Here is a 13,803-nt window from a genome sequence, read left to right on the forward strand (position 1 = left end):
ATTTTTAAAAAGGGAAATTTCTATTAATATCAATTAATTACACTTATTGCTTAAGATTTTTATTTATCATGAAACTGCTTCTTTCAGACTAGAGACAAACTGACAATGATTGGTTGCCATGGGTCATGTGACAAACAGGAGAGAGTGCATAGTGGCAACCCACCCTCTAAGTTATATGATGGGCACAATATTGACTAGGGGAAGGTTGTTTACAAAGGGCATGGACAAAGCACTTGTTACATCTTTACGTTTTTTTTTGCATCTTCTATATTTTTCATGGTATGCCTGAAATCCTTCATCAGGTTGCAAGTGGTATGTGGGCCATACGTTATGCAGGCCTGGTCTGGCAATAGGCAATGATGTCTTTGATTAGGGTGGGTTTTTTATGAGTAAGGAGAGCTACGTTTGGGAGAACTGTTGGAAAGGCAGAATTCTTAAGGAATGTTATCCTTATCCCTTGAATAAGGGAAGTAAGAGTGAAAAGTCAAGGATGACCCTTAGGTTTTTGATTTATGGGACTGGAAGAATGGTGGTTTTTTCATCAGTAATAGAGGATGGGTAGTTTTAAGGGAAAAGATATAGCTCTGTTTTGGATATGTTGGATTTCAGATGCTTATTGGACATTCAGATGCAGATGTGAATTGACCAGTTGAAGATGTTGGACTGGAGCTCAGGAGAGAGGTGAGAGATGGCTATGTGGACTCAGGAGATATTTGTAGAGAAATTTTAGTTAAATCCATAGGAACTCATAAGGTTGCCAAGAGTACTGAAGGAAAAGAGGAAGGAAAAACAAAGACTAAGTACTAACATATACTGTTACACTGGGTCAGGCGATAAATAATGAATCTGTGAATGCAAATAAGAAAGAACAGTTCAAGAGGCAGTTCAATGTCATGCACACACACAAACACACGTGCTTGCATACACAAACACACACATACACACACATGAAATGGGATGAGGGGAGATATCTCGAAGAATAGAGGAATCAGTGGTGTCCTATTTTACAGAAAGGTAAAAAAAATAAGTTCCATTTTGATTCCAACTCTGAAATACTCTGATCTTTCCCAACTCTTAAAAGGGAGTGGATGGAAGAGACAATGAGGTCATTGGATAACTGATTGACTGTGTTGGAGGCAGGGGTCAGTGGGAGAGATGGTATGACAGAAAACAGGAAAAGACCCAGGTTTTAATTCTAGCTATGGCACTAACTCACCATGTCACTATGGGCCTCAATTTTACCATGTGTAAAATAGGAGATCTAGATTACAAGGTTTCCAAAGTTTCTTTCAGGTTTAACATTCTATTTTATGGATGAGAGTGCCAAATAGCAGGTCTACATTTACAATTTTACTGCTGTCTAGAGCAGTTACTGACGAATGAAGTTTTCTGTTGGGGTGAGGGTGGAGGTGGAGATTGCATTTAGCTCAGAACCCAAAGCAGATTATCTCTACATAAAGCTATAAGCTATTTTCCCAGTTTAACTACAAGAAAGCCATAGACCTGTAGACTACAGAAGGAGAATCATGAGACTTGAGAAAAAAATGCAATGTTCTTACAGTTGGAAGAATCCAGCCAAATTCATGATTATTGATTCCTATGATATAGGGAATGTGATTGAACTTCTTTTCAGCCAGGAGCTCTTCAGGACTTTTAGGAAAAAATACTCCATCTGTGACTCCATGTAGGAATGAAATTTTCTGGAAGATTAAAAAAAGTTAACATTCACTTTCCCCTAGTAGAAGGGAATAAAAATGCTGACTTATTATGGCTGTGAACTACAATACAGGGGGTACTATGTTCTCATTATCCAAGGGTAAGTTCAGCAGGGAAGAGGATGTACAGCTTTCTGCTGAGTCTCTGAAACACAAGGGCATTTGAGGGCTAGTGTAGTTATGGAGAACTGTTAGGAGGGCGAATTCTCCACTTTAAGAGTGAAGACACGGGGATAACTCTTAGGTTTTGAATTTACGAGATTGGAATAATGGTGGTTCTCTCATCAATAACAAAGGCTGTCTCTGACTCACAAATGCTCAGTTCATCAGTGAGCTAATTACTTTTGGTTATATTAACATCGATTGCAGCACAATGGCTCATTTGAAAAAATTAAATTGAATTATATTAAAATATATCTTTTTTTCTAAATTTAACACCCCAAACAGAACATTTCCATACACAAAGTAGAATTGTAAAAAGAATCATGTCAAACCGTAAGTGTCTTCTACATACGACTTGCTTTAAAGTTTAACCCATTGCTTTCAAAGCTACCCTGTTTATCTGTTTCTCTCTGCGCTTCCTCTTTGCATTTGACTCTCTTTTATTCCATTTCTTCTTTTTTAGGCAATGCTATTGCTAGTTCACCTTTTCCCCCAAATAAAAAGGACAAAAAATCATTATGAGAAACAAACAGGCAAGCAAAACAAATCTATATATTGGACATGTGAATAAAATAAATTCTTTATTCTGCACTTTGATTCCATTATATCTGATAAGAGGTTGTTACAATGCTTCATCATCATTCCTGCACAGTAGTGTTTTCATCATTGAGCAGAGGTCTTCAGTCTTTCCAAATCAGTTCAGTTCAGGCTAGATAAGTTTATACAAGTCTCTTAAGATTTCTCTGAAACTATTTCATAATGTCTCATGATGAAATAATATTTCATAATATGTTCAGCCATAACCCAATTGATAGACACCCCTTAGTTTCCAGTTCTTTGTTTCCTCAAAAAGAGCTGCTATAAATATTTTTGTATAAAAGCATTATTCTTTTTCTCTAATTTTTTTTAAACATTTAATTTCAACGACTGCTTATTAAGCACTTATTGTGTGCAAGACACTGTGTTAAGCCCTGAGAGTACATATATAAACAGAAAGACAGTCTTTGTCTTCAAGGAGCTTGCATTCTAATAGAAGATAACAACAAATACAAGATGAGGTTACAAGGAGAGGAAAGGGAGTGGAAATCAAGATTCTCAGAATACAGGCATTGTAGCAAAAGTCTGAGAGAACAAGTACAATTTGGATAGAAATTAAAACATGGTTATCCTAGCCTGCTTCTTAAAATGGAAATTCTGTGAGGAACCTGTCAGAGGGAGAGGCCATGAAGGTGAAGGATACTTCCAACGTGTGAAGTCCAGCAGTGATGGAGATATACTTCCAGAGTAAAGAGGTTCTTGGAATGGGAGAGTCTGAGAATGTCAGGATTACAGCCTGGGAAAGGCATTCTCTTGGGGGTACAGGACTACTAGTAGTAAAAACACAGTAGGTATAATTTGGTGGCTTAGGGGGTATATTTCCAAACTGATTTACAAAATGGCTAGATCAATTGGAAATTTCACCAAAAAATGTAGTAGAATATCCATCTTTGCCCAACCTCTCCAATGATGTAATTTTCATTTTTTGTCATCTTTTCCAGTCTGATAGATATAGGATAGATCCTCAGGTTTGTTTTAGCTTGCATGGCAGAAATAATGTTTTTTAAAGATTAAGAAATAAAAACAAATCTCTTAGGGCTGGTTTGGCCATGCAGAATGATAATCATCATAGTGCTCAGTGTTTCTCAAATACAGGCTGTCTTTTCATCTTTCGAACATCAAATCAAGCCCTACCTCTCTCCAGAAAGTCTTTGCTGACTTTGCCTATACAGAGTACTGTTTCTTTTAAACTCATATAGCACTGCTTTGGATATGAACAGAACACTGAATTTGGAGCCAGCCCAAGATTCAAGTTCTGGCTCCAACACATCCTAGTCATGTGACTGTGAGCAAGTCACTTCTACTCTAAACCCAACCCTACTTTTCTTAATTATAAGATAGAGAGATACTTTCTACTGCCTACCTTATAGAATTGAGAGGTAAACAGTTAAAAACAAAAGAGGTCTGAATCAAATTGAATTGTAATTAGGAAATATTTAACAAAATAAGTAAAAATATAATAAAACATGGATGATGTTAATGGGATTATATATTTATAACTATTATATATTATAAATAATTACATGTATTATATGTAATAATACTATACCTGTATATATATCTATTCCCATTAATATCATACAATCAATACTCAACTTTCACAGGTAATTTTCCAAGAAAATGATGTGAAAATCATTAACACTAATGTTGATACATTGAACCTATGGAAACTAGGGAATTAGATTCCTGGGAACACCAAAAAGTGTAATTTTTCTCCCTGGAAAATGCTGAAAATACAATTCTTTATAATAAAACATAAATTTTGATAAAATGCATTTTTTATAACACACTAACCATTAAGTAATCCATAAAATGCAGCACATGAAATGAAATTTGGTAACATGAAAAACATTTTTTTTCTCTTTACTAATTCCTTAGAATTCTGTGGCTTTTTATCCTGACATCTCAATAAAAACAAAACAAAACATTGGTTTCAAACAATATTAACTTTTCATGACACATGAGATCCATAGTACCATAAATGCTGTACTGTACATAAAATTCTTAGAACTAAAACATTTTTAAATCAAAGTCTTATCTTTCATTGTGTCAGAGAGTGGTGTGAGGCTGTGGTATTATATACTATACTACTGTGAACATCTCTACCTTGACTGTCCTCTGAAAACCAAGGGAGAGGTTGTTGGGACTTCAGTCACTGCTGTTGGAAGACAATGAGACTTCCAAGGTCTTGGAATTACCTTAGAGCCCAGTGTACTTGCATTACATTTTGAGGGCATAAGTGCCACGCAAAACTCGAGTTTTAAAGGTAAACAATGAAAATATTCAATGAATGCATAGGAAGCTCTTTCCAATGGTAGTATGAACAAGACCAGTGAAATACATAGTAGGATACCAGCCGCTCCACAGATCTATGCATATTATGCCCATCTTTTTTTTTTCTCTACTGCACACAGCTTTGAATGTGAAAATGAGGTTACTAAGAAAACCGCACTGATACTTGAAGTCACAAAAGTTAAATAGGTTAATATTAATGATTGACTCTGTGTGTGTGTGTGTGTGCATGTGTGCGTGTGTATACGCATTATATAATACAGAAGACATTTCCTCCCCCAGAACTGCCCCATTTGAATAAAATCCTAAGTCTAGTTCATTTCTGTATCTTTACCACCTGGCTCCAAACTTTTACTTGTGTTTACTAAATGAATTGTCGGTAAATTGATAGGAAAAAGTTTGGAGTCGCAAAAGAGACAACCATAGCTAATAGTTTTGCAAAAAGGCACTGAGTTAATACTTGGTCCAAAGCAAAGTGATTCTGTGCTGGTTTTAAGTAGTTACCTAACAAACCAGTGCGGGATTAAAAGGAAGCTGCTTGTCTGAAGCCTTGGCCTTATCTCTGAGAGCTACCTAAGCCCGGCTCAGTTGTTTCCATAGAGGCCACTGTGAAACTGACAAAGCTAACCACAACCTCAGGAAAGGGCACTTCTAGCCATGGCTAATAGTTTGTGTGTTGGGTAGGAGGCAAGGTAAGAGAGGAAGATAGGCTGGTACTGGAAGAATGAGGCTGAAACAATTCCATTCATACTGGGCTTCCTCCTATCTTTACTCAGCCCTTGAAGGACCCAAGATTTAAAAGTCATGACTAAGAAAACAAGGATTTTTTTTTTTTTTACCTCCAAGGGGTCTCCCAGGAAATCCAGACCAAATAATCCCTGTGAATATTAACAAAAAGGGTAGGTGAGAGTAGTCACAGACAGAGAGCATCATGCTATCTTTACATGCTGATCAGGTTCCTTCTCTCAGTGCTCCTATGGGATTAATTGAACTGTTTCTGTTTTCCACCTCTCACACCAGGAGCAAAATGAAGCTACAATAGTTATTGAGATAATGACAAGGTCTCAGAACAAAGCTAGGAGTCACCATAGGGGTATCTGGAACATCTATACCTTACCTATCTTTTCCCCACATCCTAGGCCTTTGAAGGAGAAAGTAAGCCTATAAATAAGAGGCATCTTTCTTTTTTATCTTTTTTTTTTTTTTTGAGAACACCTAATCTGTCAGCAAATCTTCCCTGCCCTCCACCCATTCCACTTTCCAGGATAGAAGCTGGGGACACAAGAATGCATTGTTCATTTATATAACTCTGTAGTCAAGGTTACATTTACATTTGGTGGAAACAGTGCCAATGGGCCTGTAACCGATCTGGGAACAACCCCTTCTTCATTGCTGCACAAACCAGTTGGGGTAGATTCCTTCATCACTTAAGGAAATCTGATTAGGACGTTGTTCTGCATCAGTAGAATTTAGATTCTCCAGAATCTCTTTTTTCATTATTGTCTTAGGGTCCCCTCTCTTGACCCTTTCAAGAGCAGCTCCTGGGGGCTACATGTAGGTCTGAAGAAAGATATGTATAGAGACGATAGTGGAAACCAGAAAAGTGAAACTGGTAAACTAGCCCCTTACTGAAATATGCACAAAGCAAAGTCTTGTTGTTATATTCAAGTTATGTTCTAAGCCCTGAAAACCACTTTAGCTTCAATTTCCCAAACATGCCTTGCTTATTTGTTTGGGACTGGAGTCTATCTAGTTAAATATTCTAAGAATCTATTTTACACTGCACATGTGGACATAGGATTAAACCTGAGTACTATGACTTTAACTGAGTGGATCAGAGAAATTCCTGGGAGATGGGCCCATTTAGTGGAGAATTTAGGGGTTCAGGGCTCCCTTTCCTCAGGGATGGGGACAAGAGAGCAGTCTCTCCTCAGAGCCAAAGCATATAAACACCACTGGCCCAGCCTTTGCTTCTCTGCAAAGACAAATTCTCAGGTATATCTGACAATGTGGTTTCCTTGAGTGGGTGGGGAATTCAAGAGCTCTTCTGGTCTAGCCCCTCAAGCAGGTGGTCAAGACATCAAGTATGAATGACTGAAAACCATTTCTCTGATCACTATTCAAACAATGTGAGTTGGATGGACTTTTATGGAAATATTTTTTTCTTAAAACATGACTATTTGTACTTCTACAGATGAGCATTTTACATTCACAGAGGATCATTTGTTCTGCCTGAGAGAACTGAAGAGTCTGAAGAGATCATGGACGTTGGCAATGGATGAGAATCCAAGGTGACCTACCATTTTCAGACCTGTATCCAGGAGTTGCTCCTCTGACTTCTGTCGCATACAGTGAACCAAGCTAGCTGAAGTGACTGTTTTGCATCCAGAAAAAGTAGCAACTTTCTGCAACAAGATATAACAGAGATAGTTCATGCTATCACCCTATCCAGATAGGAAAGCTATGCCTAAACCTATGTGTTCTTGGACCTGGGACAGTGTAGTATAAAGGAAGGAATACTATATTAGGAGCTCAGAAGCTCTAAACTCAAGGGTTGGTTAAGTCCATGTTATTATCAATTGTCCCTGAAACCTTTAGCAGATTACTTTCCTTCTCTGGAAGTCAGATTTTATTTCTGTAAAATGAAAACTTTTGGCTAGATGACCTCAGAGGTCTGGATTCTATGATTCTGTGAATGGAGTCAAGGGTTTAAAATGAAATATAATGCAATACCTCAATTGCTGCTGCGAGGCTGGAATTATACAAACAATCCATTATGGCAACTCCACTCTGAGAAATAGCTCGGTGGAAAAGGTTCTTGGTCAAAGGGGATAAAACCTAAAAGAAGGAAAGAAAGGGAAAAAAAATACATTTCAAGAGCAAAGCCAGAGTTAGGATGAGGTGACAATGGCTCTGCCCCTGGACGTTGAAATTCATAAGACACTGACAGCCCTAACATTTCCTTCCCTGCATTAAAAATAAAACAAACTCAGCAGTAACTAAGTCTAATACTATACAGCAAGAATAATTCATTAAAATGAGAAGTTACCATTTGATGAACTATTTCCCCTAGCTACCTTATCTCAGGTGAGCTTTCATCCAAACTAGGACTATCCTGTTCCTGACTGTGCTGGAAATGGCTTTTGCAGCAACCTTGAAATATTACCAGGAATTCTCCCCACTCAGGTCCTTTTTTCTAAGGAAACCCTTCCTTTCTCAAATGAATTTTTCTTAAATAGTTGATCTGAGGAAATCATGGGAAGAGGCTAAATGAGAGATTTCTTAGGAGTAGATCTACCACAACGATATTGAATAATAAAAATAAAGAACTACAAAATACAAAAATAAAAATAAATACAAAATACAAAAATAAAAATGACAATAAGAGAGAAATGAAGGTCCTCAACACAAATTCTTAGGGAAAACCTACTGGAGACCAGCTTATCAGCCTGTGAATTCTCCTGGAATCCTTGTTCCTAGATTTCCCTCATTTTACAACCTGGAAGGTAACCTAGGGTGGAGAACTGCCATACCCATGGCTGTGGCAGTTTTAGTCAGTGACCTTGGAGTTCATCCACTGGGTAGTCTACCAAGAATATTCCTGATCCTAGGGCAGTAAAATTCTTTGCATTTTGGTTCTGTGCTCTCTCACAGCAATGTCCTGGCCCTAATAGGCCCTTACTATAGTACAAGAAGAAACACAGAGGTAGCAGAGGAATGAGAAAGAAGTGAAGAGACCCAGTTGCAAAGATTTTCTAAGCACTTTTTTCAGCATTGTCCTGGAGGTCTCTCTCTTGACCCTTTTGAGATCATCTCCTGGGGATCACATGTAGGAATGAAGAAAGATATGTGTAGAGAGGGTAGTGGAAACCAGAAGAGTAAAACTGGTACAGTTTCCCTTCTGTGGTGCCCCAAAACTTCACTTTCTGAGGGAGAGAACTCATCCATCTCTAGTAGTCTGAGAGAAGAGAAAATAGACAGTAAGGGCTAGGACTGGGGATAACAATGTTGCATCTACAGGATGGAAAGGATTCGTTTTCAAAGGGTCACACCTTTATCAAGGACATGACAGAAAAATCAGCACAGTGCTTGATAAAAAACAGACAAAAACATACCGAATAGGAGACATAAACATTAGAAAAAGGGGAAAAATGAAGAAATATCTTGCAACAAAGGAATCTGAATAAATAACCACCTGACCAATGTAAAAGTATTAAAATAGTTGTTTGAGATGCTTACAAATGTCATTTGAACTACTCAAAGAACAAAGTGAAAACATAATAAAAATCAGGACAGAAGTTAGAAATTTGAAGAAAGAAATCAGTGAGTCCAATGAAAGACTAGGGTGTTAAGAATGAAAGTCAGACATTTTCCCCCTAGAACGTTCTCTGAAAAAGGAAGAAAAGATTTGGAAAACAAAAATAAGAGAGAAGGAAAAATAATGAAAAAAGAAACACAAGTTCTACAAACCAGGAATACTGAACATGAGGACAGATATACAAACAAACTGAAAATTATAGGTTTTCCAGAAAAACAAACACAGAGGAAGAGAATTTGAAAGCCTGAATATCATTCAAGAAATCATTCAGAAATGTTGGAAAGAGAGAGCAAAGTACGCATCAAGAGAACCCATAGAAAACAGTTAAAAAGACCCCCACCAACTTTAATCAAGAAATCATATAATCAAATTTTAGAACTATGATACTAATAAATTTTGAAGGTGGTATAGGAAAAATGCTTTACATTCCTAGAATAATCAGAATAGCACAGGATTGTTCTATGATTGTAACAAATTCAAAGAAAAATTGATATATAATATTGTAAAGAACAAAGAAAATCTGTTGACATCCTCATAATGGTATACCTTATAAAGGTGAATGTGAATTTTAAAAAAAGCACTGATCATTCAGTAAAAGTAAAATAATAAAATTCCTTACTTCAAAAGCAAGTTCAACCTGAGTTGAATATTTAACATGCAAATCAAGCAAACAGCAAAGTTAAATACTTTCATGGAGTAATGAAAGATTAAGAAATGAAGTGTTTGTTTTCAAGAGGCCAGTGCTAGACAAGAATGTGAAAGTAGGTGAAGAGTGTGCTTTAATTATTTTGACTGAATTTTTAAAAAGTATCATCTGAGAGGGAAGGAAAAGGAAAGAAAAAGGACTGGACCCAGATCTTCTTGAGAGGCCAGGTGTCACAGTGCCTGGTGGGGAAAGTGAAGCTAATCTCAAAAAGAGTTCAATTAATGAATCTTCTTTTAGTGACTGAACTTCATGTTGATCATAGAGAATTTATACATCTTTAGAATATATACATGCATAAAAGGAAGAATGTTTTGACAGTTTATATGCGTTAGACGTAAGGTGAAATCTATTTCTGTTATTTTGGAGGGTGACAACTTTCAGAGATCACCTCTTGCAAAACATTTACTAGCCTAAGATTTTTCAGCTCTTCATAATGGCTTCTAATCACAAATTGAAAATCATATTATCTAAGAATCATCTTAATTTGTGTAAGTTTTCTGTAATGACTAACTTGAATTTTGTCTGACCCATTAAGGAATTACTAACCATCCACACAATCAGCAAAAAAAAAAAAAAAAAAAAAAAATTCTGTGTTTTAAAAATGCAAAGGATTTCTTATTATTGTGGTAGATGAGTAGCTTGACAGTGGGCATCTCATTCCCACATGGAAGAATTTATAACTCCAGTGTACTTGAATAAGTGAAAAATGAATAACCTAATTAAATTAAAGCATGATGGTATTAAAAGATAAAAAATCCCAAACAAACAAAAAACTAAGAATAAAAGATATCAGAGGAAAAACAGAAAACTTGTAAGTAGAATGAGTGTGATATGGATACAAACAGTACCCTAGAGGTTAAGAAGAATATTAAGGGTTGCTTTTCCAGTATTTTGTGAGGTCCTTCCTGAGGGGGGACTTCTTCTGTAGCTCATCCTGTAACTTGAGAATGTCCTAAAGTTCTTTCCCCCTTATCATGAAATACCATGAAACATTTCCTTAACTTGTACCAAAAGAATTGCTCTTGTCTTCTTTATCCTGTCCTTAATCTTTAATTAACCATGAAACTCTAAAATTCTTGTCATAAAATCATCCCTTCTCCTGTTCTTAATCTTTAACCACCATAAAACCCTAAAACTACATCATCATCCTGAACAGGATTTTCTGTCTATATAATCCTAGTCTCCCTGGACCCTCTCCCCCCAGAACAAAAACAAAAACAAAAACAAAAACAAAAAAAATGTCTTTCACTGAGCCATGTGGCTACAGTAAAGGTTCATATGCTTTTGAAGGGACAAGAGATGACATGGACAGGTCAAATGAAGAATTTTTGAAGATGGGGTAGGCATAGGGTTATTTGCAGGTAGTAGAGAAACACTAGTAGAAAAGAAAAGATTAAAGATTAGTGAATTGGGATGATAAAGGGTTCAATCTGTTGGAAATGTTGAAATGGAATTGGATCATGTATTCATCTAGAAGGGTCATCCTTGGCAATGAAAAACGAAACCTCTTCATGTGAGACAGGGGTGAAGGAAGAGATGGCTGCAGAAGGTATCTGAGTGATGAGATTGGAAAGAGGGAGCTCTTAATAAGTGGCTTCAATTATTTCAATGAAATACGAGATAAGGTTCTCAGCTGAGAGGGTGAGGGAAAGGGGAGACATCAGAGGAACCAGGAAGGATCAAAAGATTTAGAAAAGCCATTGCATGGAGTAGGATAATGAGTCAATTATGGAAGTGTAAGGTGATTGTCTTACTGCATTGAGGTCCTCATTGAGATCATGAAACACAAATTTCTAGTGGACTCTGTTGGCACAATCATAACAATGCTACCTAAATCAATTTATATACTTACTACTATCCAATCAAATTACCAGAGATACATCTTTGTACAGTTAAAGATGCTAATAACAAAATTAATGTGAAAAACAAAAAAGTTCTAGCACAGGGTTCTAAACCATCTGCGTGTATGAATCTGTCTGGTTTTCAGTCTGGAAAAACTTATCCCTTCTCAGAATCATGAAAGGCATAGTATAAAAAAATCAATTGTATTGAAATCCAGAAATCAAAATGTTTTTTAATAAATGCTCATAAACTCCATGTTAAGGACTCTTGGTCTAGGTACAAGGGTGAGGAACTTTCATCCTCAAGGCCACATGAGTCAAATTTTGCATAACAAATCATTTTACTAAAGGGATTTGTTCTGTGAAGTTTGGATTCAGTCAAAGGTCCACACTTGAGGACCTAGAGGCAACAAGTGGCCTTGAGGTCGCAGGTAATCCATCCCTGACTGATGTCAAGGGAAATCATGAGAAAGAGAACAAATGAGTAGGAAACATTACAAAAGCTTAAACTATATAAAGGGTTCAAAAAATTTTAGTGCAGCTTTAAGTTATTAAAGCTTGCTAAACTTATCTGCTTAAGCCTCTTTCAGCTTTAATAGTTTACAATTGCATTATTTTGAAAACTCTCTACTAGCAAACAGCAATCTTTCAAACTGTTTGATATTGTCTACAAAACAAAACAAAACAGAAAAAAGAATAAGTAGAACAAACCAGAAAAACAAGACACAGAAGGAAATAAAAACAGCATCCCAGTGTTTGATTTACCCAAGAACAAAAGTTAGTTGGGGGAAAGACTCTCTTTTTGACAAGAACTTTCAGGAAAATTGAAAAGAAATTTACTTTAGATCAACATCTTATATGTATATATACATATATATGTATATATATGTATGTATAATAGTATGCAAATAGTGGATATAAAAACCAAACACAAATGTCATAACACAGACAAATAGAAGAGAATAATATTATGGGGAGTAGGCTTACAGTAATTTGAAGTTATTAGATACATTAGAGATAGAGAAGATCATAAAAGAAAAAAACAGGCAATGATGACTGCATAATTTTCATTATACAAATAATATTTATGAAAATATAATTATAAGAGAAATGAGTGAGTGGGAAAATATTTACTTTAAGCATCACTGATAATGAATTTTAAATTTAAGATATTTAGGGAATAGAAAAAAATATACAACATTAAAAGGTATTCCACAACAGAAATGTATGTGAACAGTTTTCAAAAGAAGAACTAAAAATCAATAAGTCCATAAGCAAGCACTTTTTAAGTATCAGAACTCTTAGGGATTGTGGTACTGGGCTTGGTTCAGGGGTAGGGAAATACAAAGAAAAAAAGAAATTGGTCCTGACATTCAAGAAATTTAACAGGAGAGACAATCTGTACATGTATTGGTACATACAAAACACATACAAAGCAAATTCAAGGTAATCTTTGTGTGGAGAGCACTAACATGAGGAGATCAAGAAAGGCCTCATGCAGAAAGTGATGCTTTCAATGAATGTTGATAACAACTAAAAATTGTAAAAGGCATGCAGAGATAAGAAGAGAGAGCTTTCCAGGCATGGGAGATAGTCAGCACAAAGTCACAGAGACGGTTGATGGAAGAGAAGAGAAATATAAACTTACGACAATGAGTGAACCTCAAATCCTGAAGATTGTCAAAGATTAAAAAAAAAGTGACAAGAGTGTTGGAAATATGGATATGGGAAAATATGGGCTATTGCGTTGTTGGTGGAGTTCTGAAAAGGTCCAGTTATTCCTGATATCAATTTGGAATTATGTCAGAAAACTATCTAAATGTCTTTTGACCCAGACTTTTCTTTAGTGGGCATATAACCCTAAGGGAAATCAAAGGTAGAAACAAAAATAAAAATTCATAGCATCACTTTGTGGTGGCAAAAAGCAAAGTGCCAGCTAACTGGTGGACAAAACAAAAACAAAAAGGACAAACTATGGCATATGGATGTAATAGAATTTTTCTATGCAGTAAGAAATTGCAAAACTTAAGAATTCCAATAAACATAGGAAGAAATATAGGAACTAACGTATAAGGAAATAAGAATGTCCTTTTGCTCTTTATATCTAGCAGTGGGATCTCTAGGCTAAAAGGTATGGATAATTTGGGGTTACTTTCTTGGCATAATTCCAAA

At 36.1% G+C, this 13,803-nt stretch overlaps 1 protein-coding gene and 1 long non-coding RNA gene across 4 annotated transcripts in view; both read right to left on the minus strand.

The window, feature by feature from the left end:
* Window positions 1-13,803, minus strand: part of LOC140519345 (liver carboxylesterase 1-like) — a 50,647-nt gene that overhangs the window by 12,027 nt on the left and 24,817 nt on the right. For all 3 annotated transcript variants that reach the window (XM_072632251.1, XM_072632250.1, XM_072632252.1), the window contains exons 6-9: window positions 7,500-7,604; window positions 7,067-7,171; window positions 5,606-5,644; window positions 1,560-1,700 (exon numbers count right to left, since the gene is read on the minus strand). In XM_072632251.1, the coding sequence (XP_072488352.1) occupies window positions 1,560-1,700; window positions 5,606-5,644; window positions 7,067-7,171; window positions 7,500-7,604 (390 nt within the window). The remainder of the gene's footprint in view (window positions 1-1,559; window positions 1,701-5,605; window positions 5,645-7,066; window positions 7,172-7,499; window positions 7,605-13,803) is intronic.
* On the minus strand, window positions 2,440-5,597 carry LOC140519347 (uncharacterized). Its single transcript, XR_011972186.1, has 2 exons — window positions 3,118-5,597; window positions 2,440-2,562 (listed from the first exon to the last, which is right to left on the minus strand). It is a non-coding gene; the product is annotated as an uncharacterized lncRNA (long non-coding RNA).

This window comes from Notamacropus eugenii, chromosome 1 (assembly GCF_028372415.1).
Source record: "Notamacropus eugenii isolate mMacEug1 chromosome 1, mMacEug1.pri_v2, whole genome shotgun sequence".
NCBI lineage: Eukaryota > Metazoa > Chordata > Mammalia > Diprotodontia > Macropodidae > Notamacropus > Notamacropus eugenii.